The 26,048-nt window shown below is 36.8% G+C and overlaps 1 protein-coding gene, 1 long non-coding RNA gene and 1 other non-coding gene across 9 annotated transcripts; 1 reads left to right on the forward strand and 2 right to left on the reverse strand.

Annotated features, from left to right (window-relative positions):
- Nucleotides 1-1,214: 1,214 nt before the first annotated feature.
- Nucleotides 1,215-13,330, forward strand: LOC111904770 (uncharacterized). 5 transcript variants are annotated; one of them, XR_006186742.2, is made up of 4 exons: nt 1,215-2,001; nt 2,743-2,862; nt 3,951-4,083; nt 12,469-13,330. It is a non-coding gene; the product is annotated as an uncharacterized LOC111904770 (long non-coding RNA). The 5 variants fall into 5 exon arrangements; XR_002854622.3 differs by lacking the exon at nt 12,469-13,330 and adding an exon at nt 3,816-3,849 and having other exon boundaries at nt 3,951-4,173; XR_002854621.3 differs by lacking the exon at nt 12,469-13,330 and having other exon boundaries at nt 3,951-4,173.
- Nucleotides 4,815-13,047, reverse strand: LOC111904768 (leucine-rich repeat receptor protein kinase HPCA1). 3 transcript variants are annotated; one of them, XM_023900491.3, is made up of 19 exons: nt 11,815-12,190; nt 11,446-11,566; nt 11,282-11,353; nt 11,120-11,194; nt 10,941-11,012; nt 10,465-10,626; nt 10,273-10,347; nt 10,110-10,181; nt 9,922-9,993; nt 9,621-9,689; nt 9,443-9,517; nt 9,271-9,342; nt 9,060-9,194; nt 8,509-8,993; nt 7,528-7,686; nt 7,300-7,436; nt 5,819-6,038; nt 5,479-5,714; nt 4,815-5,401 (listed from the first exon to the last, which is right to left on the reverse strand). In XM_023900491.3, exons 1-19 carry the CDS (start codon nt 11,894-11,896, stop codon nt 4,928-4,930), a joined length of 2,865 nt encoding a protein of 954 aa, XP_023756259.1. In that variant the 5' UTR covers nt 11,897-12,190; the 3' UTR covers nt 4,815-4,927. The 3 variants fall into 3 exon arrangements, with proteins under 3 accessions (XP_023756259.1, XP_052623205.1, XP_052623204.1); XM_052767245.1 differs by lacking the exon at nt 11,815-12,190 and adding an exon at nt 12,923-13,047 and having other exon boundaries at nt 10,273-10,626; XM_052767244.1 differs by having other exon boundaries at nt 10,273-10,626; nt 11,815-12,194.
- A 2,327-nt stretch (nt 13,331-15,657) lies between the features above and the next one.
- Nucleotides 15,658-15,765, reverse strand: LOC111904789 (small nucleolar RNA R71). The gene has a single exon (XR_002854627.1). It is a non-coding gene; the product is annotated as a small nucleolar RNA R71 (small nucleolar RNA).
- Nucleotides 15,766-26,048: the final 10,283 nt, after the last annotated feature.

Here is a 26,048-nt window from a genome sequence, read left to right on the forward strand (position 1 = left end):
TCGGTGATTAATCGGGACCTAGTCGGAATTTTTGCAACACTGATATATATATATATATATATATATATATATATATATATATATATATATATATATATATATATATATATATATATATATATATATAAAAGAATAGTTTTAATCTCATTTGGCATGTGTCACTCTAATACAACTCCACATTAATATTATGTCATTTGTCAAGGAGATATATTAGACAGATTACTATCATAATTAATGACGTTAAGGTTTTAAATAATTGATTTTAAACTTTTTATAGAAACATTGACTTTTTTAATTATACGTTAAATTTGAAGTTATAACTAACTTTAAGATTTTAGTATATCTCTTAATTAATAGGTTATTTAAATTTATTTATTTAAAATAATTAATTAGTAATTATTAATTTTTTCTATAAAAATTGAATTAATTTTGTAACTGTGGTTTCCACGGGTTATATATATATATATATATATATATATATATATATATATATATATATATATATATATATATATATATAGAGAGAGAGAGAGAGAGAGAGAGAGAGAGAGAGAGGAAGGATCATTTGAGATCTCACAGTTTCTATCCTAATAAATGAAAATGTTATTGTCACTTGTCATTCTCTCATTTATTTGGCCACATGTCATTTTGTCATAATTTTGAAATATATTTATTTTCCACTTGTCAATCCTACCTAATAAATGAAAATAATTTTGTCACATGTCACTCTCTCATTAACTTTGACACATGTCATTTTTTGGTATTTTTGATTAAATGTTTTTTCCATTTGTCATTTTTTATTTTTTATCTTTTCTTAATTAACACATCATATTTACACATCAATTAATAGTTACTTTAATTAAAAATAACCAATAAATTACAATATTACTACTCATATAATATTTAATATGTTTCCTTTTAATTTTAAAATTTAAATTTTAAATTTCAAATCTAAAATTTTAAATTTAAATAAATTTTTGTTTAAACTTTCATATTTAATTTTTTGTTTTATCAAAAACCCGTATAACATATAGAACCAAGAACTAAAGATGATACATTGGATCAAAAAATTTGATGGATTAGATCAAAGATGGCATATTTGTAAGTATCGACAATGTTAATGGCACACTTGACTTTTTAGATTAAATTAAAAGGGTAGTTATGGTATAGAAAATTTAAATACTTATTAATTAATCAAATTTAAAAATGAAAAAACAAATTTACAGTTAATTTTCACTCTCTCGTCTCTTTCTCCTTCTCACGATTTCTTCACCTATTCGACGATTCCCTCCGTTCTCCATCGACCGCCTCCATACAAACGACCACCTCCCTCCGCCCTCTGCCCTCCAACCCCTACCTCTGTTAACGACCACCACCTACATCAGCCATCTCCCTTGGCCGTTATCAAAAACAAAGAAGAAGCTGAGAGTTCAAGCCCTAATTGATCAGTTAGGGCTTCGAAAGACCGCCAAAACAATCATCAGTGACGACTGACGAAGGGCATAGAGGAGTCCCGGGCGGAGAATGACGTCGTGGCTCGCCGACAAATCTCCTTTCCTTCTTCGCCGATTTTGGCATTCCAATTCCGGAGAAAGAAAAGTGTACCGAATTTTTCCTCGATTTGATCAGAGACATGGAAGGTTCTTTAGGAGGAACTAAAAGCCTCGTCAATTTCATCAACAATCACCACAGATTTCAATCGTATGCACAAAATTGAGGTTAATCTTTCCTATCGGCATTATAACCCACCGTATTGTTCCTCATGATGTCTTGTTGCGTAGTTTAATTGAGTCGCCACATATTTCACTTACGGCTTATCGTTTCATCAAATAGATAGGAGATCGATTGAGAGGAGAAACCTCAATTTTGAAGGTTTGCGCTTCTATTCATCCAATCCTCATTTGCCTCTGTCACTACAGTGACACCGATGCTTTCTTCTCCGATGCTTTCTTGTTCACCATTGGGGATATTAGGAGCGATTGAAATTACACGCAATGCTAGGTATTTATGTGTTCCGAATTTTTTGTTCAGTTTCTTCGATTGTGTTCCAAATTTTTTGTCCAGTTTCTTCGATTAATTATTTTCCCAAATTCAACGGTTGTTTTTAAGTTGAGCCAACTGATTTTCATCTGAAGTGGTTTCCTTGAGAGCACTTTATAAATCAATGAAAAGTCTATTTTGCAACTATTGCAAGAAATCCGGACAAACAAAAGGAAATTGTTGGAATCTATAGGTTTGTGATCTGCATATCAGTAGATTTGAAAGTACTGTAGAATGTTTTCTAAGTGGTTGTTTGAATATATCAAATGAAGTTTTGGATAGTAGACTCGATGCAACTGACCATATGAGTATATGAAAAGCTTCTCTCTTTATCTTTCAACCTATACCCAATGTCCATGCAACAAAAATATAAAAAACTGCTGATGGATCTTTCATTCTGCTTTACATGCCCAAAAACTATCGTGCAGTTTATTCTTCATCAAACAGAGTACATCTTGTATGAATTGTAAAGCTGACTTTTGGTTTTTTTTTTCCAACTTATTGTCTATTTCACCAAATGTTGATTTGTTGATCCCCATGCTCGTATTGAGAGACTTAAACTACCCTAAAAATTAGTAATATATATGTGCAAAAGTTAGAATTGTCTCTTTATTTTTTTTCTCTTGATTGCTATTGTTTTATTGAACTCATTTCTAGTTTATCTATTATATTGAGCGTGTGAATATGTTTTTTTATTTGCAGTCATGTATAAAAGTTGCATTGGACTTTGTTTCTCCTGAAAATGTTGGTGAATGCATCCTGTTGACAGAAGATTTTCGTGTTCTTCCCCAAAATCATAGGGCAAAAGAAGATAAGTTAGAGGTAAACAATTTCTTCTTTATATCTTGCAAATATTACACATGTGATTCACATGTAAATCACATATGAATTACATGTAAATCACATGTAATTCACACGTGAATGTGAATCACAGGTGAATCACATATGAATTACATAATCACATATGAATTACATGTGATTCACATGTAAATCACAAGTGAATCGCATATGAATTACATGTGATTCACATGTAATTCATATGCAATTCACTTGTGAATCACATGTAATTTATATGTGATTCACCTGTGAATTACATGTGATTTACATATGAATCACAAGTGAATCACATATGAATTACATGTGATTCACATGTAAATCACATGTAATTCACATGTAAATCACATGTGCATCATATATGAATTACATGTGATTTACATGTAAATTACAAGTGAATCACATATGAATTACGTGTGATACACATGTAAATCACAAGTGTATCACATATGTATTACGTCTACATGCACACATGCATTTTGTTTGAGTGTCCTTTGTTAATTATTATTTTTTTAAATTTTCTTGTGAATTTCACATTTGAATCTTAAAAGATACAATCACATGTGAATCTTACATGTTATACATGTGCATTTTTGTGAGTGTTCTTGCATTCATCAATTTTTATTTTATTTTCTAGTAGATTTTGAAGAATTTGTGGAAAATATTGAAGTGATGAAAAGTGATAAATTGAAGAAAATAGAGAAAACTTGATATGAAGAAATGATAACACTGTGAATCTTTGTAGCATTTTTTATTTTTTATATTTTATTTTGTATCGAATAAAATACTTGTATTATTATGGTTATAGATTGATTAATAAAATGAGATTTTTTATTTGAAGAAAATATTGCCTTCTTTTTCCTTATTTCTTCCCCCTACCTCGGCAACCTCCTCTCTTCTACTTTCGTTCACTTCTTCTATTTGGCATTGCTAAAGTATAGATGGAGAAGGCTGAGGTGGAACTCGGTTAGTCCGGTACCATTTCCCTCAACCTTAAAATGAGTTTTTTTAGTACCACCCTTATTACAAAAGATTAGGCATGACCGGTTAAAGGTTGTTATTGATGATTACGATAGGGAAACAATCACATCTTTTATGCGTACAAGGATCTTAAAAATGAGAGCGGTGTGAAAAGGGTTGAAGGAGTGGTCATCATATAAATCTTATCAGAAATGAAGGCGGAGTGAATGGCAGCGATAGTTGCAAAAGGTATTCTAATATATTTATTAGCTTTTAAGTTTAATTGAATTATGTAAGAAGCCATCACCGGTGAAAATGTCTAAAATAGTTTTAATATCATTTTTAGCTAATCATTTTAATGTTAAGGAACTAAAGCACCCTTGAAAAAAAAAATTAATAACCAAATATGATCAAACACAATAAACATTGTTTCTCATGTATAACAAACGGTGGCTTCCCATATACATCTATCTCACCATCAATCAGATGCAACCCATATATATATATATATATATATATATATATATATATATATATATATATATATATATATATATATATATATATATAGGGTTAGGTTATTTTGTTTTCACTATCTATTGTGTGTATGTATGATATATATATATATATATATATATATATATATATATATATATATATATATATATAGGGTTAGGTTATTTTGTTTTCACTATCTATTGTGTGTATGTATGATTGATTCTGGACCAATCACTTTAGTTATTTTAAGAAAGTAATTAATGCATATTTCATGTTGAAGATATAATGGATATTAATTACATCTTCAGCATTTAATATACATTAATTACTTTCTTAAAATAACTAAAATAACTGGTCTAGAATCAATCATATAATAGATAGTGAAAACATTTGAACCTAACTCTCTCTCTCTCTCTCTCTCTATATATATATATATATATGCACAAATAAGTATCTTTAAAAACATTAAAAATAACTAATACTTGCACTAATCACACATGATTTTTCACATTCATGATTTCAAAAACAATTTACACGCGATCACCATCAAACACGCTACACAAATAAGCCGAATTCATAACATACCATAACACCATTATTTAGCCTCCAAATTTGAATCCAAAAGACCTCCACTATACGAAAAAAGGCTTTCATTCAAATAAGGATGCCCACTCCCCTTACTTTTCCCTTCATAACTTTCGGAAGCCGATGCTGACTCAGCATTCGGATTAAAACCCGCGAGTTCCATAATACTCTCAATCTCTTTCACAACTTCATTCATTCTTGGCCTTTGATTTCCGGTATCTTCCACACACCTCAACGCGATATCCACAAATCTTTCCAACCCTTGTAGCTCATGGGTCAAACCGATGATCGGGTCAAGTACCTCACGGAGGTTATAAAGGTCTTTTTCCCTGTCCATGGCTTCTTTTACTTCTCTCACAATATACTTACCTTTTTCTATTGGATTTCTTGCGGTTATTAGCTCTAACATCACGATTCCGAAGCTGTAAACATCGCTTTTTTCGGTTAATTGTTGAGTCATGTAGTATTCGGGATCCATGTAGCCCTTCAATGATATGAAAATAGTCAAAAAAAACTATTGAAATGATGAATTTAGGGTGAAAGAAAAGAAAGTTGACTAACCATTGTCCCTTTGACTTGAGTGGTGACATGTGTGCGATCAGCATCACCTAATGGTTTTGAAAGACCAAAATCAGCAACTTTGGCATTGAGGCGTTCATCAAGTAAGATATTTGTTGTCTTCACATCTCTGTGTATGATTGGAGGATCAGCAAGATCATGAAGATACTGCAAACCTCTTGCAGCTCCAAGGATTATTTTCAGTCTTCTCATCCAATCCAATCTTATCCCAGATCTCCCTGTGTATTTTAGCATCCTACTTTCATTCTTTTCTACTTACAATTTCTTTTCTTATTAAGAAAGATACATCTATATGTGAAAAAAAGAAAAAGAAAAGGAGTACCTGAAAGGCTATCCTTGAGTGTACCATTGACAATAAACTCATATACAAGCATCTGTTCACCTTCATCAAAACAGAAACCAACAAGCCCAACAACATTCTTGTGATGAACTCTTGAAAGAAGCTCAATCTCAGTTTTGAACTCAAGTCCACCTTGTGTTGACCTTAGTTGAGCTCTTTTAACAGCAACCAATTGCCCATTTCGAAGTGTCCCTCTGTACACCTACACACACACACATATATATATATATATATATATATATATATATATATATATATATATATACCCCAAAACTTAGAGCAAATAATAGCATCCTACTTTCAATTTATTTGTTTATTATATATGTATATCATCCTACTTTCATTTCTTCTCATTACTTACAGCATTCTACTTTCAAGAATCTATCTACATAGCATTTTTCACTGCTATATAATTCAGAAGCCATTTCAAATTACAATGCTATATATAACTGTAAAGTTTTATTAGGCAGGGACCATTTTTGTAATTTTTTAAGCACATGGACCGTTTCTGTGAAAAAAAATATACACAGGGACCGTTTTCAGAATTTATTTTTTATGTAGGGACCAAACCTCACTTTTGTGAATTTGAAATTAAAAGGGGCATTTATGTAATTTTTTTAAACATATAATGCACCATTCCTGTAAATATAATTCTGCAAAGGGACCTATTCTGTAAATTACAGGGATCGTTCCTGTAATTTATTTTCTAAGTAAGGACCAAAATTTCAAACCTGCAAAAATGCCAATATACGAAAGATAAAAAGGTGGAAAATATCGGTGTTCAAATTTGAGGGAGTAATACTAACATTTTACAAAGTACAGGGGTGGAAAGTGGCATTCAACAAAGTAACAGGGTGGGAAGTACGAATATACAAAAATATAGGGATCAAATATGCCAACATAAAAAAGTTTTGTGGCCAAAAATTTAAGAACCTTAAAACTATACTTTATGGCCAAAGTCTAAAATAAAAAACTTTTATGGTCAAAATATAAAGAGTTAATCTCAAAAAAAGAGCTTATATTTTGTGTGTTTCCGGATTAAACCTCAAAATTTATTTTTTGCCAGAAAAAGACCTTGTATTTTTTCATTTTTTCCGAAAAAGCCCTCAACTTCGTATTTTTTCTGAAAAAAAACCCTCAACATTCTAAATGATTCCAGATGAACCCTCAAACTTTTTAGTTTTTCTCGAAAAAAACCCTCACATTTAAAAAAAACGATAACAAATGACTAAAAGGGCCAAATCGGAAAAAATGAAAAAAATACAAGGTCTTTTTCAGGCAAAAAATAAATTTGAGGTTTTATCCGAAAAAAACACAAAATATAAGCTCTTTTTTGAGATTAACCCAAATACAAAACCATAAAACTATACTATTTATAAACACTTTTGTTTTAATATATATAATAAATAATGTTATGAATAAAAAAATGGTTGCATTAATATATTAAAAAATTTAAAACTAACCATCCCATAGCCACCAGAGCCTATGTTGGCAGTGATTGCAAAATTATTTGTGCAAGTTTTAAGCTCTTCATATGTGAAAGATCTTGCCCCTTTTAGCTGAGGACAATCACCTCCCCCTTTATCTGGGTCCCACGAAGCTGCAAGTAAGTTATAATAAGTACACACAATATTATCAGTTGATAATTATTTTATTAAAATACAATGAAAAGGGCATTCACGTCTTTTTACCAAAAGGAGAGTTCTTCTTTGTAGCTCTTTCCGCTCTTCCTTTCTCACGAAAAGCATAAATTCCTGCAATGATAAGTAATAGCACGAGAACACAACCACCCACTACTACTCCAATAGTAACTCCAATTCCAATTGATTTTCCTTTTCTTTTTGTTGCGTCTGCAAATTTTTCAAAAACATAATATGAGATGTAAGATCAGATCCACCTGAAGAAAAAAGAAAAAAAAAAAGGCTAATCTCATAAAAGACCTTATATTTTGTGTTTTTTCCGGATTAAACCTCAATTAATTTTTTGCCGGAAAAACACCTTGTATTTTTTCATTTTTTCTGAAAAAAGCCGTCAACTTTGTATTTTTTTCCGAAAAAAAACCCTCAACCTTCTAAATGCTTCCAAATAAACCCTCAACTTTTTTAGTTTTTCTTGAAAAAACCCTCACATTTTACTTTTTTTCCCTTGGAAAGAGAAATCTCTGATAAAGTCCCAATATTTCGGGCTAGTTTACGGTTTGATCCCATCATTTATTTTTGAAAATATTCTGTAATTTAAATACATCAAAAGTCCCGATTATCTAATTTTACATGATAATCTGTTATTTTCTATTGAAAAAAAAATAAAGATTATTTCGTTAATTTGGGCAAAATATAAAATATTCGGGACTTTTCTGTTCAAAAAATAAAATTTGGGATTAAACTATAAACTGGCCCAAAATATTGGGACTTTATCGGAGATTTCCCTTTCCAAAAAAGTAAAAAGAAAGGGTTTTTTCGAGAAAAATTAAAAAAGTTGAGGGGTTATTTGGAAGCATTAAGAAGGTTTGAGAGTTTTTTTTGGAAAAAAATTACAAAGTTGACGGCTTTTTTTAGGAAAAATGAAAAAATACAAGGTCTTTTTAAAGAAAAAAATAAATTTGAGGTTCAATCCATAAAAAGCACAAAATATAAGGTCTTTTTATGAGATTAAAAAATGAAGATTTAATTTACCTGCAAAGAAATCATAGTTGTGGCCTAGAAAAAAATAGGGTCCAAAAGAGTGTGGAGGTTTATAAGTTTGATTGCTAAGTATAAACCCTATTTGAGAAATCCCTGACCTATTGAATCGTTCACCACCAGATGGGAAAACGGCTAGGTTTATTTCAAGGTACTTGTCTGAGTTCTTGGTGGGTTGACTCAGTGAAAGTGAGTCAACCGGGAGGTGGTTGGATTGAAAAGAAACCATCATGGAACTCTGAAGGGATGTATAGATAGTTGAGTTTCCAAGGTTGGAGAAAGAAGGAGCCCTAAAAGTCAAAGTTCCTGTGTATGGATATGAACATTTACAATTTGGACTTGAAACTTGATCTGAAGTGCAAGTAGTTTCAGGATTACAATTGTTTTGTGGTGTTGAATATGATGAGTTGGAATCTATGGGAAGATCACAATATGATGCTGTTGTGTCTGATTCCCTACAAATTGGATTGCTGATGAGTCTGCAAAAGAACAAAAGACGTAAATACCCTCCTCCTTCTCATGGTTGAAGAATGAAGAGAATATACATGAGATCAGCAGAGTATCGGCTTCTTTCTGTGTATCCAGAAATTAAGTTATTTGTCATATCAATGAAATGTAAATGGTTGCTATAAGAATCTCCAAAATCAAGGGTTCCATTAAGCTGGTTGTTTCTTAGTACCCTGTGAAAAAAAAAAAAACCATTTTCAGTATTTTAACAAGAAAATAAAATAGGTAAAATTACCAAGATGTCCTCACACAGTCTCGATTTGTGGAATGCTAAATAAGTCAACAGGTACTTCTCCTATAAGCCCTGTATCTTGCATCATCCTGACATTGCAAATTTAGCCAACAATCAGTAATTTAAACATATCAAAAGTCAAAACAAGAATTTAGTATGTGTGTGTGTGTGAGAGAGAGAGAGATGTACAATGTTGTTAGAGATTGCAATGATGAAAGCCATGGAGGAATCTCTGATGGTTGAAAAGAATTATTGCTCATATCCCTGAAATGATGTTTTGCAAAACAATTACATTTTTTTTTTTTTTGATGTACTTATAAAATTAATGATATATTTATCAAATTAATGATATTATGTAGAAGCTTACAAATAGTTAAGGATTTTCATTCCAGTGAGATTGGGCAATGGGCCTTCAAAGTTGTTGTTGGAAAGATACCTAAAAAACATAACAAATCAAAATGCAATCTTTATGTAAGGGTTAAATGCAAAAAATAGCAGCAGAATTTCAATTTTTTTTTCTTATTAGGACATTATACTTTTGAAAATTTAGCAATGAAAATTGATTTATATCTGAATGATAGAATGTACAAATTACAATAATGTAAGAAACAAATGAATGAAAGTAAGTTTACATTTCTTGGATTTAAAGAATATATTTTCTAACTTACAACTGGTTGAGTGATGTAAGATTGTTGATGTTTGAAGGGACTTCACCACTGAACAAATTCCTGTCTAATCGTCTGTTTCATAAATCATAATTCAATAATTCATACACAACCAAATTTTTAGATGAAAATAAATATGAAATAATTCATTTGACTTTCTTAAAAAAATCATAATAACTAATGATACTCACAAGACCTCAAGATTCTGAACAAGTCCTAGTGTCAATGGAACTGTTCCTGTTAACTGATTTTCTTCAAATAACCTGTGCTCAAATTAACATTTATCAAAACACAAATAACAAGTTAACAAATCATATCTATAAAACTTGTGAAAAATTGTTATTCTTTTCTTACACGTGTTTAAGAGACATCTTGGAGCTGAAGAGGCGAGGTGGTATTTCACCTGAGAGTTTGTTCTTTCCAAAGTGACTGTAATTAAATGGAAAAAGAAAATAGAAAAAGAAAAAAACTGTAATATTTGTATTATTTTTTTTAGTGTTATAGAGATGAAAAAAAGAGGATGAGATTTTGTAGTTTTGTACATACAAGTGTTTTATGTTGACCAATTGGTCAAGGCCAGGTGTGGGTCCTTTAGACACTGGTATGGGCCCACTAAGCTTGTTATCAGCTAAATCCAACCAATAAAGTTTAGAAAGTTTCCCTATTGATGGTGGAATTGGTCCAGTGAATCCATTTGAATTCAAAGCCCTGTAAAATAGTTATAAATGATAATGCAACAAATAGCAATGTACTTTGAAAAATCTACCCTTTTTTTTATTTTCTTATTAGGACATTATATTGTGAAAAATAAAAAAAAGGACACCAAATTTGCACTAAAGTAATAATGTTGTAAATTGTAATAGAAAAGAATGAAAGTAGGATGCTATAATAAACAAATCAGTAAAAATACATTGTTGTTTCTTTTCTTGTATTTATATATATATATATATATATATATATATATATATATATATATATATATATATATATATATATATATATATATATATAATAATCCTTACAAGTAGCCTAGTTGGGTTAAAGATCCAAGTGTTTCTGGAAGTGGACCATTGAAACCGCAACCAACCAGGATTCTGAGAAATAATAAAAAAAAATAAAAATTAAAAAAAACAATTTTTAAAGATATTACATGGGAAACATAGTTATGAGCATGTAAATTAAGTAACAAAAATATCCTTACAAATTTGATAACTTTTTTAAACTCCCGATATCTGGAGTAAGAGATCCTGTGAGATCCTTATTGTAAGACAGATCCCTACATGCAATAAATAACATTTCATAAAAATAAAATAAAACAAATAAATAGTTTACAATACATTATATTATAATATTATATACATACAGTGTTTGCAATTCGGATAATTGTCCAATATCTCCAGATAACTCACCACTTAATCCAATGCTTGATAGGGTTCTGAAATGAAAAAAAAAAAGTGAATATAAATTATAAAAACAAGGTTGAATAGTTTAGGTATTCATTAAAATATAGTGAGTGTGAAGGCTCACATTGATGTCACACGTGACTCAATGCAGGAGATCCCATCCCATTTTTCCACACATGGGTCGGATCCAACCCAATTTGGTGGAGTGTTATGCAAGTTATCCATGAGAGCTTGTAGATATACAACTGCACCAAAAAAGTTATGATGAAATCTGATGTTTTAAAGTACACTTCTTGAAGGGAACTTAAAAAATTGTAATTTGGATAAGTTGTAGAACTACAGATATAGAATTAAATATTCCTCTAAAGAAAAGCTCAGTTAATTCATGACAAAAAAAAAAAAAAAGTAAAATCTAAAACCCCCATCAAGGAATTAAGAATATAATAAAGATCCATGAGCAGATGTGAAGCAACTCAAGATAAAGACCACTTACTATCTCGATTCTGGGCTGATGTAAGCAATACATGTATGAATATGAATAGTAGCACAAACAATACCCCAATTCTTACACTCATTTCTCAAGGTTACTAGTGGTATTGGCAGAAATTGTTCTACTTAAACCTCAATATTCACAAATCATTATATGGAAACGTACAAAGAGTAGAAAATAGAATGTAGAAAATTGTATACAGAAGAAGATATAGCTCTTGTTAAAGTATAATTGGTCCATTAGTTTATTACTATACTACCCCAACTGCATTAAAGTCTATATGTTCTACCACTTGCATCCTTCAAAGTCTATTTATGATATAGACAACCCCTGCAGACTTAAATGTTAAATCCCAGTCAAAACGAAACAACTCATATGGTGGAATTCGTGCATTTTGGTCTTTGTAATTTGGAAAGAATGAATGGCTATAAATAAGCACATACACTCCATATACACACATAATAGATACACAGTTTAAGCTGTCTGTATTTTAGCCTTTTAGCTTTAGGTAATCTTCTTTCATCATTTAGTTCAAATTTTATCTATTCATGATAATTTCAGGATTATAATTGTTGTATTGTATCACAAAAAGTCTAAAATGGTGAAAATTTTAAGAAATACATTGCTATGTCTAAAAAAGGCATAACGGATTTCCAGGGGGGACCATGTAAAACCTATGAGGATATTACACTATTAACAAATGGGCTCATTCAGCTTGCTTATCAGAATCCTCTTTTGTGGAAATTAGCTTAGTGGGGGCTCAATTGAATGCCTTGTGGAAAAGGGTAATCAATACATGAGACTGAAATTAATTGAGCAAGATATTATTTTGCTAGTTGATCCTGACATGCAAAACATCAAATCAATTAGCTTCACAATCTCTGGAAAACCACGTGTTATGGTAGAGTACAAGGGTTGCACCAAGCAGTACAACAGCTTCAAGCATGACATTCGTCATTTTCTTCACATTGAATGGATTTAGGTATTTGATGATAGAGTAAATGGAGTTGGTTGATACGGATGAGATGTCTCTATTCGTATTAAATGCGAGATAAGAAGTTGCAGAATATCATATAGTAAGAGGAAGAACGATTGATTGCGATGAATTTACCTGAAAAGGTTTCTTCAGCATTCCCTGTCCGACCTCCATTGTTGTTACCAGATGCCCTCTAACGGAAATTTCTTTATGCAATTTCCACTTCCGATATGCTGGTAGTTTGTGTTTTGTAAAACCTTATCATAGTTCATAGAAATAGTTTTTTTTTTTAAAACCTTATCATAGTTCATACAAATAGTTTTTTTTTAACCCGCAAATATAATCTACTCCTAAGCTAACAACACCTATTCCATCTATGGCCACAACGGGACTTGAACCCTCGACCTCAAAAAGAGAGAGCACCACCTGATACCACTGAGCTACAAGCCCTTTGGTAGCTTAACCATAGTAAAAATGGGGAAATCGATTAAATTAACCATGATATTATTGTAATAATAACAATTTTTTTTTTCAAAATGATAGCTTGGTCGTAATGGGCAATTTTGGAGGTGTTCACACTTTGGTTCAAGATATGGGTTCCTTGGAAGGGTTGACCATCCGATGTGTCGTATTCTAGTAGGGCTGTTTACTATTTGGATAAAACCGAATTGTCCAATTGGACAATTTGGATTGGACTATTTGGTTCGGATATTCGGATTTTTGGATCAGTTTTGAACAAAAAACCGAATTATTATTTTGGATTTCGGATTGGTTTTTAGTTTATAAAATAAAAACCGAATATTCCAAAAAAACCGAATAAAACATTTATTATTTATTTCATATATATATATATATATATATATATATATATATATATATATATATATATATATATATATATATATATATATATATATATATATATCGTTATTTATTAATTTTGTAATTTATTCTTTAAAATATGTTCAAAACATTTCACCCAATAAAAAAACATTAATATGCATTTTCTTTCAAAAGTTTTCTATCTATAAAATATTTAACTATAATATACCTTCTTAATAGTCATTTATAAATTTCAAATCACAACTAAATAACTTGTTTTCACTTCTTGTGGGTAATATTATAGTTATATGTCGTTTTAAAATATTTCGGTTTTTGAAAACCGAATTATAAAAACCGATCCAACCGAATTGAAAATTGGATCGGATCGGATTTGAATTTAGTTTGGATTATTCGGATCCATGTTTTGAAAACCGAATTCAATTTGGATTCACTTGATTGGATCGGATCAAACCAATCCATCCAAACGAACACCCCTACATTCTAGGGTTACGATCGCACGTGCAGAACTATGTAATTACCAGATGATGTTGTTTTGTTCATGGTGCTCTTCTTTTGGCTTTAGTTTAAGCAGGAAAGTGGTTGTATGGTTTTGATGGTGATGGATTGGGGTTTTTGGATTATTTTGTAAGCATCTAACTAGTGCATGGGGGTTTTGATGGTAATGGAATTGAGTTTTTGGTTTAATTTTGTTGTATGTAGGTTTATGTAACACATCAAGTTAATGGAATTGTAATGGAAGTTTACTTTGTAACAAATCAATATTTTGGAATGTAATACAATGTACTTTGTTATAAATCAATGGTTTGGATGTGCAATTTGTATGTATATTGTTATAAATGCATCTTTTGGAAGGTTTGGATGTGCAATTCAGATGTCATTGTTATATGGACCTCCTTGTTTATATCATTTTGTATCATCCTTATTTTGCCATTTTTTGCTAAGTATATAGAGCTCCTTTTTTGTACAGCATGTGAATTCAAATGTACATTGTTATATAGACCTCCTTGTTTGTATCATTTTTTTTATCATCCTTATTTTGCCCCTTTTTGCTAAGTATAGGGACCTCCTTGTTTGCACATCATGTGAATTCATGAAATTTTTAACTTCCACGTTTGTTTTGAAGGTCTGACCCACTCAAAATGGTCTTAAATGAAACTCCCCATGTGAACATGTAGTTGACCTACTCAACTCCTTAAGCATTTTCTTCCTATCATCTTCATGAAATCCTGCAAACTGATAATCATCACTTGCAATAACTTCCAACTATTCATCAACTGTCATTCCCTGTAGTTGTGGTATGAGTGTTTAAAATTCCATGTTCATCTACATCCACGACACTATGGAATTCACTAATGTCTACATCCACATCAAATTATATGTTACACTCCTCTACATTGTAGTCACTATCATCATAATCATCGCCACTCTCACTATAGAAAGCATCTCCACTATTATCATTCAACATTCCCTCTAGAATATCCAATCCCACTTGAGTTTCACAACCATTTTAGATAGTGTACTCAGCAAAAACTGAATAATCCTCTAAAAATGATTCAAATTCATCAACTCTCATACTATGGACTTCACCATCAGCTTGAAAACTTGGTTCCTCTACATCTTGGAAGTTATAATCAACACGGTAACTTCCCACTGGGTCTTGAGATTCAACTTCATGATTGACTAAATTACCCTTGCACACTTCTTCTTGAGTTTCAATTTCATTTTTATTGACCAATCCTTATTTTTTTTTTCTATGTTACCCATGGTCACTCCTTCATTCACATTAAAGACATTACTTTGTTAGCTAACCTATGACATTACATATGAAATAATAGTTTTGGAATGATCATGACCTTCATCCATATCTATTACATGTGACTGCTAAAAAACATAGTTGACAGGTTGGTTTAAATCAAGCTTTCTATTACATGATCCTACTTCTCTTGTACAAGGTTTTTTTCTATTCATTTCTGGTGACACACTCTTAGGTTCCAACTCCTTAATAACTACTTTGGAAGGAGATCTCAAAGCTCAAAAAGAAGATTAGCTAATTTCCAGCAAGAGGCGGGAGAGTCATTGTATGAAGCTTGGGAGAGATACAAGTGTTTGTTAAGAAGTTGCTCTCAACATGATTTGAATGTTCAACAAGAAGTTTCCATCTTCTATGATGGAGTGAATGTAACTACTAGACAACGTCTAGACTCACAAGGGCATATGAAAAAGAAGGAGCTGGAGATGGAGGGAACGAGAATATGGATGCAATCATAGCTAAGCTCGACTCTATGGATAGGCGAATGACAAAGTTAGATCAATCAATCCATGTCATTAGAGTTGGTTGTGACAATTTTAGTAGTCCACACTTGACCAAGGATTGTAATTTAGATGAAAATGGGAATAAGAAGGCGCAAATGTTCTACTCAAGTGGTGACAAGTTTGATGAAGATTGGAGAAAGCCTAAGGAGTGGTTACCTTATGAAGAGTACAAGAAACAGAAAGATGAGAAGTATAGACAAACCAGAAGAGGTTTCTATAAAAAAAAAAAAAAAAAAAAAGAGCAACCACCACCCGAAAAGAAGATAGATTTTGAGTCGGTCCTCCATAGATTTATGGAAGCATCTAAAAACAGGCATGATACTACTGATGCCAATGTTATAAATCATCAAGCTTCCATAAAGAATATAGAGAATCAACTTGGGTAATTGACTACACGTGTCAATGAAAGGTTACCACCTAAAAACCAAGATAAAAAATCACAATCCCTTGTCATGTCATGGCAATCTACACCGAAGAAGAAGTTCATTTTAAGCCAATAATGACCCATGAAGCAGCTACAAGTCATCCCAATTCGTGTGTGCAACAAGAATAGCCTGGAGTCAAAAGATCAAAAAGTGAAGTATTCTCTAGAGCTTCACCATGTCGTGGTGAGCTCACCACGTCATGGTCTCGAGCAGAAGAGAATTTTCCAATTCTTCAATCGTTTCATCCATCATTACCATTCCTATCTCGAGCAATCAAACATTCTCTGGAGCTCGAACAAAGAAAATTTATGGAACAAGTACTTTCACTTTCGACAAACTTCCTATTCCTCAAATCAATGGCGAAACTCCCTAAGTTTGCAAAGGATGTAATGAGTAATAGAAAAGAGTTGGAAAAGGCTTCAAATATAGTTCTGAATGAGTTGTGTTCAACCACAATTCTTAAGGGGTTACCAATAAAGATGGGAGATCCAGGTCAACTCACATTACCTTGTGAATTTGGCAACTCGGCTTCTATTAATGCTTTATCCGATTCGGGGGCAAGCATCAATCCCATGCCATACTCTTTCTATCAAAAGCTCGGATTACCAAAATTCCAAGACACAGGGATAACCATTCGAATGACAGATCACTTGACCACATACCCACGAGGAATCATTGAAGACTTACTAGTTAAGATGGGAAATATTGTTTTTCCGGTTGATTTTGTGGTTCTCGACATGAAGGAGGATAAAGAACTTCCAATTATTTTAGGAAGACCATTTTTTAGTACCGCAAGAGCACTAGTTGACATCTATGACTCAAAGCTCACACTTCATGTGGAAGATGATGCTATTACCTTAGAGATGTATCCTAAAGCAAATCATGAAGAGCATAAAGATGAAGTGTCAAAAATGGATGCTATGGAAGAAGATTGTGATGAGCTAGTTGCAATTGAAAAGATGATGGAAGAAGAACTTAAAGTTTGGAAGGAGTGCAATGTCGAAAAAGTCAAACGTTTGATGCCAAGAGCCTTCATTCCCATGACATTTGAGGTGATTGTATTTACTACACCCAAGGTTCAAGTGAAAGAAGAAGTTAATGAAATGGATGATGACATGTATGATGAAGTGGAAATATTTAAAGAAGACATGGGTATGGAATTTAAAGAGCCAACTTTGGTCAAATTGGAAGAAGAAGAGGAAGGACCTAGGGAAGATGAAAAAAGGTGAACAAAGCAAAAGAAGCAAGGAAAAGGGGTGAAGCGTAAGCATGATGAAAGTACCAACAAGAAGAAGAAGGAGAATTCGAAGAAGGGTTCAAGCTTATAAACACAAACGGAATGAGCAAAAGGAGCAAAGGGACATCTCACTCCTAACCACAACATCGTAGAGTAGGAAGGGGTCCGGTTCACGACTCCTAAAAAATAAGCACTTTTCGGGAGGCAATCCGATTTTTAGTTTGCATTTTATTTCCCTTTTGATTTCTTTTCATTTTTAGTTTTTAGTTTTAGCTAAACCACTTGATCATTTGTTTCTCTAGTCTTCTATATTGATTTTGTAGTAAACATGAAAGATACTTGGAGGAGCTTAATAGATAAGAGGTCGTGCTAATTTTTGAAGGTCATAATTGAAGAACAAGTTTTTGGATAAGTGTGGGGTTCCCACATAATGAAGAGAAAAGCATTTTGAAGTATATTTACTGAAAAGAAGATTGGGAATGGTCTTACACGTTACAAAGAGTTGATGCTCTTTTTCAATTTTAAGAAGATTCTCTGAGAAGACACCACGACGTGGACATCATCAACAAGTCGTGGAAAAAAATTTAATCGTGATTGCATCTAACTACACTACGACGTGGCATACTTACACCACGTCATGGCGGTGCTTTCCCACGACATGGCAGGGGCTCTGCACAATTTTGAAGATTGGTTCTTTAATTTATTTTGATCCGACACATTTGCATTAACAAGAAGAAGGTCCAAAAGCAATGTTTCTAGCAATATTACGATAAGTCCAAGCTTTCCATGTTTTTTTCAGAATTCGATCTCGTTACTACTACCCAAGGGGAGTCTGTTCGAATTCTTCATATCTTTATTTTAATGTTCTTTAATTGTTTTAGTATGCAATGGGGACATTGCATCAAGTAAGTGTATGATAAGGAGTTGAATATAGGAATACAAGCTTATTGATGAAAAAAATGAAAAATGACTAGGATTTAAAATATATATATATATATATATATATATATATATATATATATATATATATATATATTATAGAAAGATTTGAAATAATAATCTAAAACCGAACCTAGTTAAAAAAATTGTTATGTTGAGATTTAGGTTGTTAGTGTTGTGTGGAACGATCCGATGCGAGTTTCAATGTTTATTTGAGCCAACATATGTTATAGTGTATTTGTGGCTTCCCTATCTCAGTGAAATCCTAGAACAAAAACACGACCTTGCTTAATTTGAGGGTCGCAATATGTTTAGAATTTTGTACCATAAACGTATCCAAGAGATCTTATTTAGTCATTGCACATTAGACTAATATCTCTAACCAATAAGGGTTAAATTAAGTTCCCTTGCTTTAGCATATGTTTTATAGGATTTTAGTTTTGAGTGAAAAAGTGAAGAAAAAATAGAAAAAAAAAGTTGCAAAACTTTGAAAGAGTCTACAAAGATATGAAGATCAAGAAATACCATGATGCGACCCGACAATGTATCCCCTTATAAACAGGGGCGTAGTGTAACATCCCAAAAATACGAGCCAAAAATTTCATTTTTTTTTAAACATGTACTTAGCAAACATTAGAAATAAAACGTTCAACGATCATATCATTTCACAAAAGATATTGTATGACTGGAAAACATTTTCATAAAACATAAAAATGTCAGAGTACAAATCCCCAGGTGATATCATAATGCGGAATATAAAGCATGTGTGTGATGTACCGCTACCGTGTCAGCTCCTTCCCCTTCGAAAAAGAGGTACCTGAAACTAAAACTGAAAACTGTAAGCACGAAGCTTAGTGAGTTCCCCCAACATACCACATACCATACATTCACATATCATGCATACTGCCGGCAATTTTGGGGTGCCCGACCTACCTGGTACGGCCATTCTGGGGTGCCGACCTACCCGTGTCAAGCCGTTCTGGGGTGCTGACTACCCGTGTCAAGCCGTTCTGGGGTGCTGACTACCCATCGGTCCTACAACCGATCCTCGGGGACTATTTCACCCCTACTGCTACTATCACATATATCATAACATAACATATTATCAGACATATTTGGGGTGTCCGATCTACCCTTCGGTCCTAACGACCAAAACTTGGGGACTATTCCCCCCTACTACCACTATCGCAAATAACATATCATGCCAGCATATAAACGTATTATCACATACTGCCAGACATATCTAGGATGTCTGACCTACCCTACGGTCCTAACAATTGAACTCTACTACTATCACATATACATATCATGCCAGCGTATAACATATCAGGTAGTAGCAAACCTAGATGTTATCACAAAGACAATCATCTAACATACAACTCCTACTGGTGGGCCGACATTGTGGCCGTAGACCCACCGCTACTGGAAGGTAACTCACCTCAAAGTAGCTGCTGATCGGTGTGGGGACTAACTGTCTTCTGCTGCTGCCGCTCTAGAAATCCTCCGGCTAATAATTCCCACAAAACACTTAGTCAAATACTGCTAACCGACCTCAGGATAAAATGACCATTTACCCCTAACCAGTCAAGAGTCAAAGTCAAAGTCAACTGCCAGTTGACCTGACTCTCCGAGTTGGCTTGCCAACTCGCCGAGTCCCTGTCCCTTAGTCTGACCATAAATCCGTCTCTACTCGTCGAGTTAGGCGCTGACTCGACGAGTTCTCCTTCTAAACCAAAGGCCAATAGTCCTTCATCCCACTCGCCGAGTTGTATGAACAACTCGCCGAGTTCATCTTCATCCGAAGAACACTCTATGTTGTGACTCGCCGAGTTGTATGAACAACCCGCCGAGTTGTTCTTGAGGCAAGAAGATTGTCTTGAACTCGCCAAGTTACTTCATGAGTGAGTCTGGCTTCCGACCCACTGAGTCACACCCCATGACTCACTATTCCACCCCGCAAACATGAAAGGGGAAAACTCGGGGACTCGCATCTCGACTCGTTGAGTCGGCCACATGCAAATACTATACACGCGATTCTGCTTGAATCCAGCTCATGCCATCCATAGATCTGGGTTTCTAGGGCTTGATTAACACGTAAAGTTTCCAACTTTACGTGTAAATAAACACCCATGAGGGTTTTAGGCTCAAAATGCTCCAAAAGAGTAGATCTAGGGCTTTCATGCAATATGGCTCCATAAAGGCAGTAGACCCAAGCTCGTGGAGCTCAATCATGCCTAGATCTAGAGGCTAACAACTTATTACAAGCCATAAGGCATAATCAAGCTTGGAGAAAAACTCAAGAAAGACTTCCATGGAGCTAAAAGGGATTATAAGCATGAAAACAGAGGGAAAACGAGTTATACCTCAAGGAAATCACTGAGATAACACAAAGATGCTTGGCCTCCTCCTCTTCTTCTTGATCTACTCTCTTTCCCTCTCCAAATCTTCAAGAAAACACACCAAAATGCTTCAAACACACAAGGAATAAGGCTTGAACGAAGTATAGAGCTCTGAGGGTGAAGGGGGCGAGCTTGGGGGCAGATAAGAGGGTTTAAATAGGGTGCAAACCCTTGAAATTTAGGGTTTCATCAGACAGCGGGGACTCGCCGAGTCCAGAATATGGACTCGCCGAGTCGCCAACTTAAACGTGTTCCGGATCTCGTCTCTACTCGGCGAGTCGGACCTGCAACTCGCCAAGTCCAAGGCTAAAAATGGAAAACACTAAGATAAATTTTACGTACCAGGAACCAGGTGCTACAAATCTCCCCTACTTATTTTAGACTTCGTCCTCGAAGTCTGCTGCTCGATCCTGAAACTGCTCGGGGTAATGCTCCATCGTTTCTTCCACCGGCTCCCAAGTCCACTCGGACCCCTTTCGGTGCTGCCACTGCACCTTCACTAATTCCACCCTCTTTTTCCTTAGATCCTTAGACTTCCGGTCGAGGATTGCGACTAGGCGCTCAATGTAATTCAGGCTGTCATCAACCTATATATCCTCTAACGGCACCACCGCTGAATCATCCACGAGACACTTCCGCAGCTGGGAGACATGGAAGGTGTTGTGGATCTGGCTGAGGTCGGCTGGCAGATCCAGCCTATATGCCACCTTGCCCACCCGGGCTACAACCCTGAACGGTCCAATGTATCGCGGGCCCAACTTGCCCCGCTTCCTGAATCGAATGACGCCTTTCCAAGGCGACACTTTCAGGAGAACCATATCCCCGACCTGGAACTGCAGGTCTGATCGACGCTTGTCGGCATAACTTTTCCGCCGACTCTGCGCATTCTGAAGCCTGCTCCGGACCTACTGGATTCTCTCGGTCATCTTGAGCACCACCTCGGTGCTCCCCATGACCCTCTGGCCAACTTTACCCCAACATATCGGGGTCCTGCACTTCCGACCGTACAACATCTCGAATGAGGGATGGTCAATACTCGCATGGTAGTTGTTATTGTACGAGAACTCAGCCAAGGGAAGATAGGTATTCCAGCTAACACCGAATTCTAGCACGCATGCCCGCAACATATCCTCCAAAGTCTGGATGGTCCGCTCACTCTGGCCATCCGTCTGCGGGTGAAAGGCGGTGCTAAAGTGCAGACGAGTGCCCAACTCATCATGAAACTTCTTCCAAAACCTGGAAGTGAACCGCACATCTCGATCTGATATCACTGACACTGGCACCCCGTGCCGCTCCACTATCTCCCTGATGTAGATATCGACCAACTTTTCGGCCGAGATACTTTCCTGAATCGGAATAAAATGGGAGCTCTTGGTCAATCGATCCACTATGACCCAAATCGAATCTACTCCTCGCACCGTCCGGGGAAGCTTTGTGATAAAATCCATCGTAATATCCCCCCATTTCCACAACGGGATATCCAACGGCTGCATCTTGTCGTGCGGTCTCTGGTGCTCGGCCTTGACCTTCTTGCAGGTCAAACACCGCTCGACGTACCACGCCACATCCCGCTTCATGTAGAGCCACCAATAGTTCAGGCGAAGATCCCGATACATCTTTGTCGCCCCTGGATGAATAGAAAATCGGGATTTGTGCGCCTCCTCCATCAAGATCTGGCCCACGCCTCCATGATACGGCACCCACACCCTACGGTGTAGTGTCAATAACCCTCGGCTATCATAATCGAAGGAGGTGACTTGACCCACTATTCACTCACTCTTCCGATGTTCCTCCTTCATAGCCTCCTGTTGAGCTTCCCGAATCTGCTCCAACAGGGGAGTCACCACAGTCATCCTCATGCAAATATCCCTGATCGATGCCGCCTTGCGGCTAAGCGCATCGGCCACCACATTGGCCTTCCCCGGGTGATAAAGGATCTCGCAATCATAATCCTTCACCACATCCAACCACCGACGCTGCCTCATGTTCAGATTCGGCTGATCCATGAGGTACCTCAAACTCTTGTGGTCCGTGTAAATGGTACATCGAACCCCGTAGAGTTAATGCCGCCAAATATTAAGGGCGAAAACCACCGCCCCCAACTCTAAATCATGCGTCGGTTAGTTCGCCTCGTGAGGCTTCAGCTGCCTCGAGGCATAAGCAATGGCATGCCCCCTATGCATCAATACTGCGCCCAAGCCTGAGATCGACGCATCACAATATACCACAAAATCCTCTACGCCCTCGGGCAGGGCTAAGATTGGCGCCTCACACAATCTCTGCCTCAGAATCACGACGCAGCCTGCTGCTCAGGCCCTCATCGAAAGACCACAGCTTTCCTAGTCAACCGTGTTAGGGGTACGGCTATCTTGGAGAAATCCTGAATGAATCTTCGATAGTAGCCTGCCAATCCTAGGAAACTCCGAATCTCGGATGGAGACTTCGGAACCTCCCACCTCATCACGGCCTCCACCTTGGCCGGGTCTATAGAAATCCCGTTCTGGTTGACGAGGTGCCCAAGAAACTGCACCTCGCGCAACCAAAACTCACATTTGGAGAACTTGGCGTACAAGCTCTCCCTCCTCAAGGTCTCCAAAACCTCTCTCAGATGCTCCTCGTGCTCCTCCTGCGTCCTGGAATAAACCAAGATGTCATCGATGAAAACTATCACAGACCGATCCAACATCGGTCTACACACGCGGTTCATGAGGTCCATGAACGCGGCAAGAGCATTGGTGAGCCCGAATGGTATCACCACGAACTCATAATGGCCATAACGTGTCCGAAACGCTGTCTTCTGTACATCCTCTTATCTGACCCTCATCTGATGATAACCTGAACGCAAATCGATCTTGGAGAACCAAGATGCTCCCTGCAGCTGATCAAAGAGGTCATCAATCCTCGAGAGTGGGTAACGGTTCTTCACCGTTACCTTATTCAGCTCCCAATAATCTATACATATCCGATGCGACCCGTCCTTCTTCTTCACAAACAGGATCGGGGCTCCCCAGGGTGAACTGCTCGGTCGAATAAATCCCTTGTCTAGCAGCTCCTGCAGCTGCGTAGACAACTCTTGCATCTCGCGAGGAGCCAACCGATAGGGTGCCTTGGCCATTGGAGCCGCACCAGGAACTAGGTCGATTCTGAACTCCACCTGACGCTCCGGAGGTATTCCAGGAAGCTCCTCCGGGAACACATCAGCGTAGTCTCGCACCACTGGAACCTAGCTCACCATCGCTTTACCCGTCCCCGGGTATCCATAACATACGCGACGTATCCCGCGCAACCCTGCTGAAGGTAGCGCCTAACTCTCGCTGCCGAACATACTGCAGGTCCACGCTGTGGCCTCTCACCGTGGATCACCAACTCTCCCCCACTCGGGGTCCTGATCTGCACTAGCTGCTGTGCGTAATCTATCACCGCCCCATTAGGGCTCAACCAATCCATGACTATAATCACCTTGTTCCCCCGCAACGGGATGGGAACCAAATCCACCAAATAGCGCTCCTCAAATAACCTCAGAACACAATCTCTGAATACTGTTGATGCTCGTACTGGTCGATCATCGGCAATCTCTACCTTTAAAGGGCAATCCAACATGCCCGAAGACTCAGTAAACCTCTTGCTAAGCGCAAGGGAAACAAATGATCGGGTGGCACCCAAGTCAAACAACATCTGGACAGGAATACCGTTCACATGGAACGATCCTAATGCATATACACAGAGCACATATCAATATCATAACATCATAAAAATAAAGTAGAGGGAAATAATCATACCCGTCACCACATCGGGTGCGGCGCGTGCCTCCTCTGCCGTCAGCTGAAATGCACGATTCCTCACCACTGGAGCCTCTGCCTTTCCCTACCGGCCATCTGTAATCCGCAGGGTAGCTGGAGCCGGCGCCTTAACCGGCGCTGATGCTGTCAACTGGGGGCAATTGGCCTTCTTGTGGCCCCTCTGGTTGCAGTGAAAACACAGCAACTCCGATGTCTGAATCACAGGTGCAGGGGCGGTACAATCCCTGCTGAAATGCCCCATCTTGCCGCACTTATAGCAGCCCGATGATCCTAACCTACACGCCCCCTCATGAGGCCTACCGCATTTCTTGCAGCGGCTCGGTCCTGACTGGCCTTTCGGCCTACCATCTGGTCCCTTGGGCTTCTTCCCCGAAGCCCCTCCTGCCTGTCCCTCCTCTGACTTCCTCTTCCGGATATGCTCTAGATCTATCTCCCTCTCCCTCGCCCTGACAATCATAGAGTCCAGGGTGGGGCAAGCTGAAAAACTGACATGCTCCCGAATATCAGCTCGAAGCATATCATGGTAGCGGGTCCTCTTCATGTCCTCATCACCCGCATACTGGGGCATCAACAATGCCCTCTCCCGGAACTTGGCGGTCATCTCCGCCACAGTCTCCGTTGTCTGCCTCATATCCAAGAACTCCCTGGCCAGCTGCTGAAGCTCGACAGCTGGCGCGAACTCTGCCCTGAACCTGGTCACAAAGTCCGACCAAGTCATAGCCTCGACAGCCGAGGCTCCCAACGAGTCCCCCACAGACTCCCACTAATCCCTAGCTCGATCTCGTAAACATCCCGCTGCGAACCTCACCTTCGACTCCTCAGGGCAGAAGCTAATCATCTATGCAGACTCAATGTCTGCAATCCATCGTCTGGCAGCTATGGGGTCCTTCGCCCCGTGAAAATCTGGCGCACCACTTCCCCGGAAGTCCTTGAAGGACAGTGTGCGAGATCCTGACTGGCCAGATGCCATGTCGCTCCTGAATGCCCGGAGGCGATCCTCCATCAACTCCAATATCCCTTCCTTGATCGACCCGAAGATAATGGGGGTCAACTCAAGGATGCCTCTGGTGATCTCTGACGCGATGAACTCGCGTAGCCCCTCATCTACTGGCTCGGAACCTGATCCCGAACCCGATCCCTCTCCTGTACTGCCAACTGCTGGCCTCGAGCATAGTACCACCATTCTGAAACACATAAATAACAACCGTTAGTGATACTGATACCTCTGGAGGAATCACACCTACTACAAGTTTCCTGGTCTTATCTTGACCTTCCTCGGTTCGGGTACGGATCCTTTGCTTTCAG

The sequence above is a fragment of the Lactuca sativa genome, chromosome 9 (genome assembly GCF_002870075.4).
Source record: "Lactuca sativa cultivar Salinas chromosome 9, Lsat_Salinas_v11, whole genome shotgun sequence".
NCBI classification, from domain to species: domain Eukaryota; kingdom Viridiplantae; phylum Streptophyta; class Magnoliopsida; order Asterales; family Asteraceae; genus Lactuca; species Lactuca sativa.

What these genes read in the sequence shown, in the direction of transcription:
- LOC111904768 (XM_052767244.1), bottom strand. Translation starts at nt 11,896, where the DNA reads ATGAGTGTAAGAATTGGGGTATTGTTTGTGCTACTATTCATATTCATA. An exon ending in AAGATGTCTCTTAAACACGT is followed by an intron (nt 10,182 to 10,272) that starts GTAAGAAAAGAA and finishes ATTTGAGCACAG; the next exon opens with GTTATTTGAAGAAAATCAGT. An exon ending in ATGAAAATCCTTAACTATTT is followed by an intron (nt 9,518 to 9,620) that starts GTAAGCTTCTAC and finishes ACATCATTTCAG; the next exon opens with GGATATGAGCAATAATTCTT.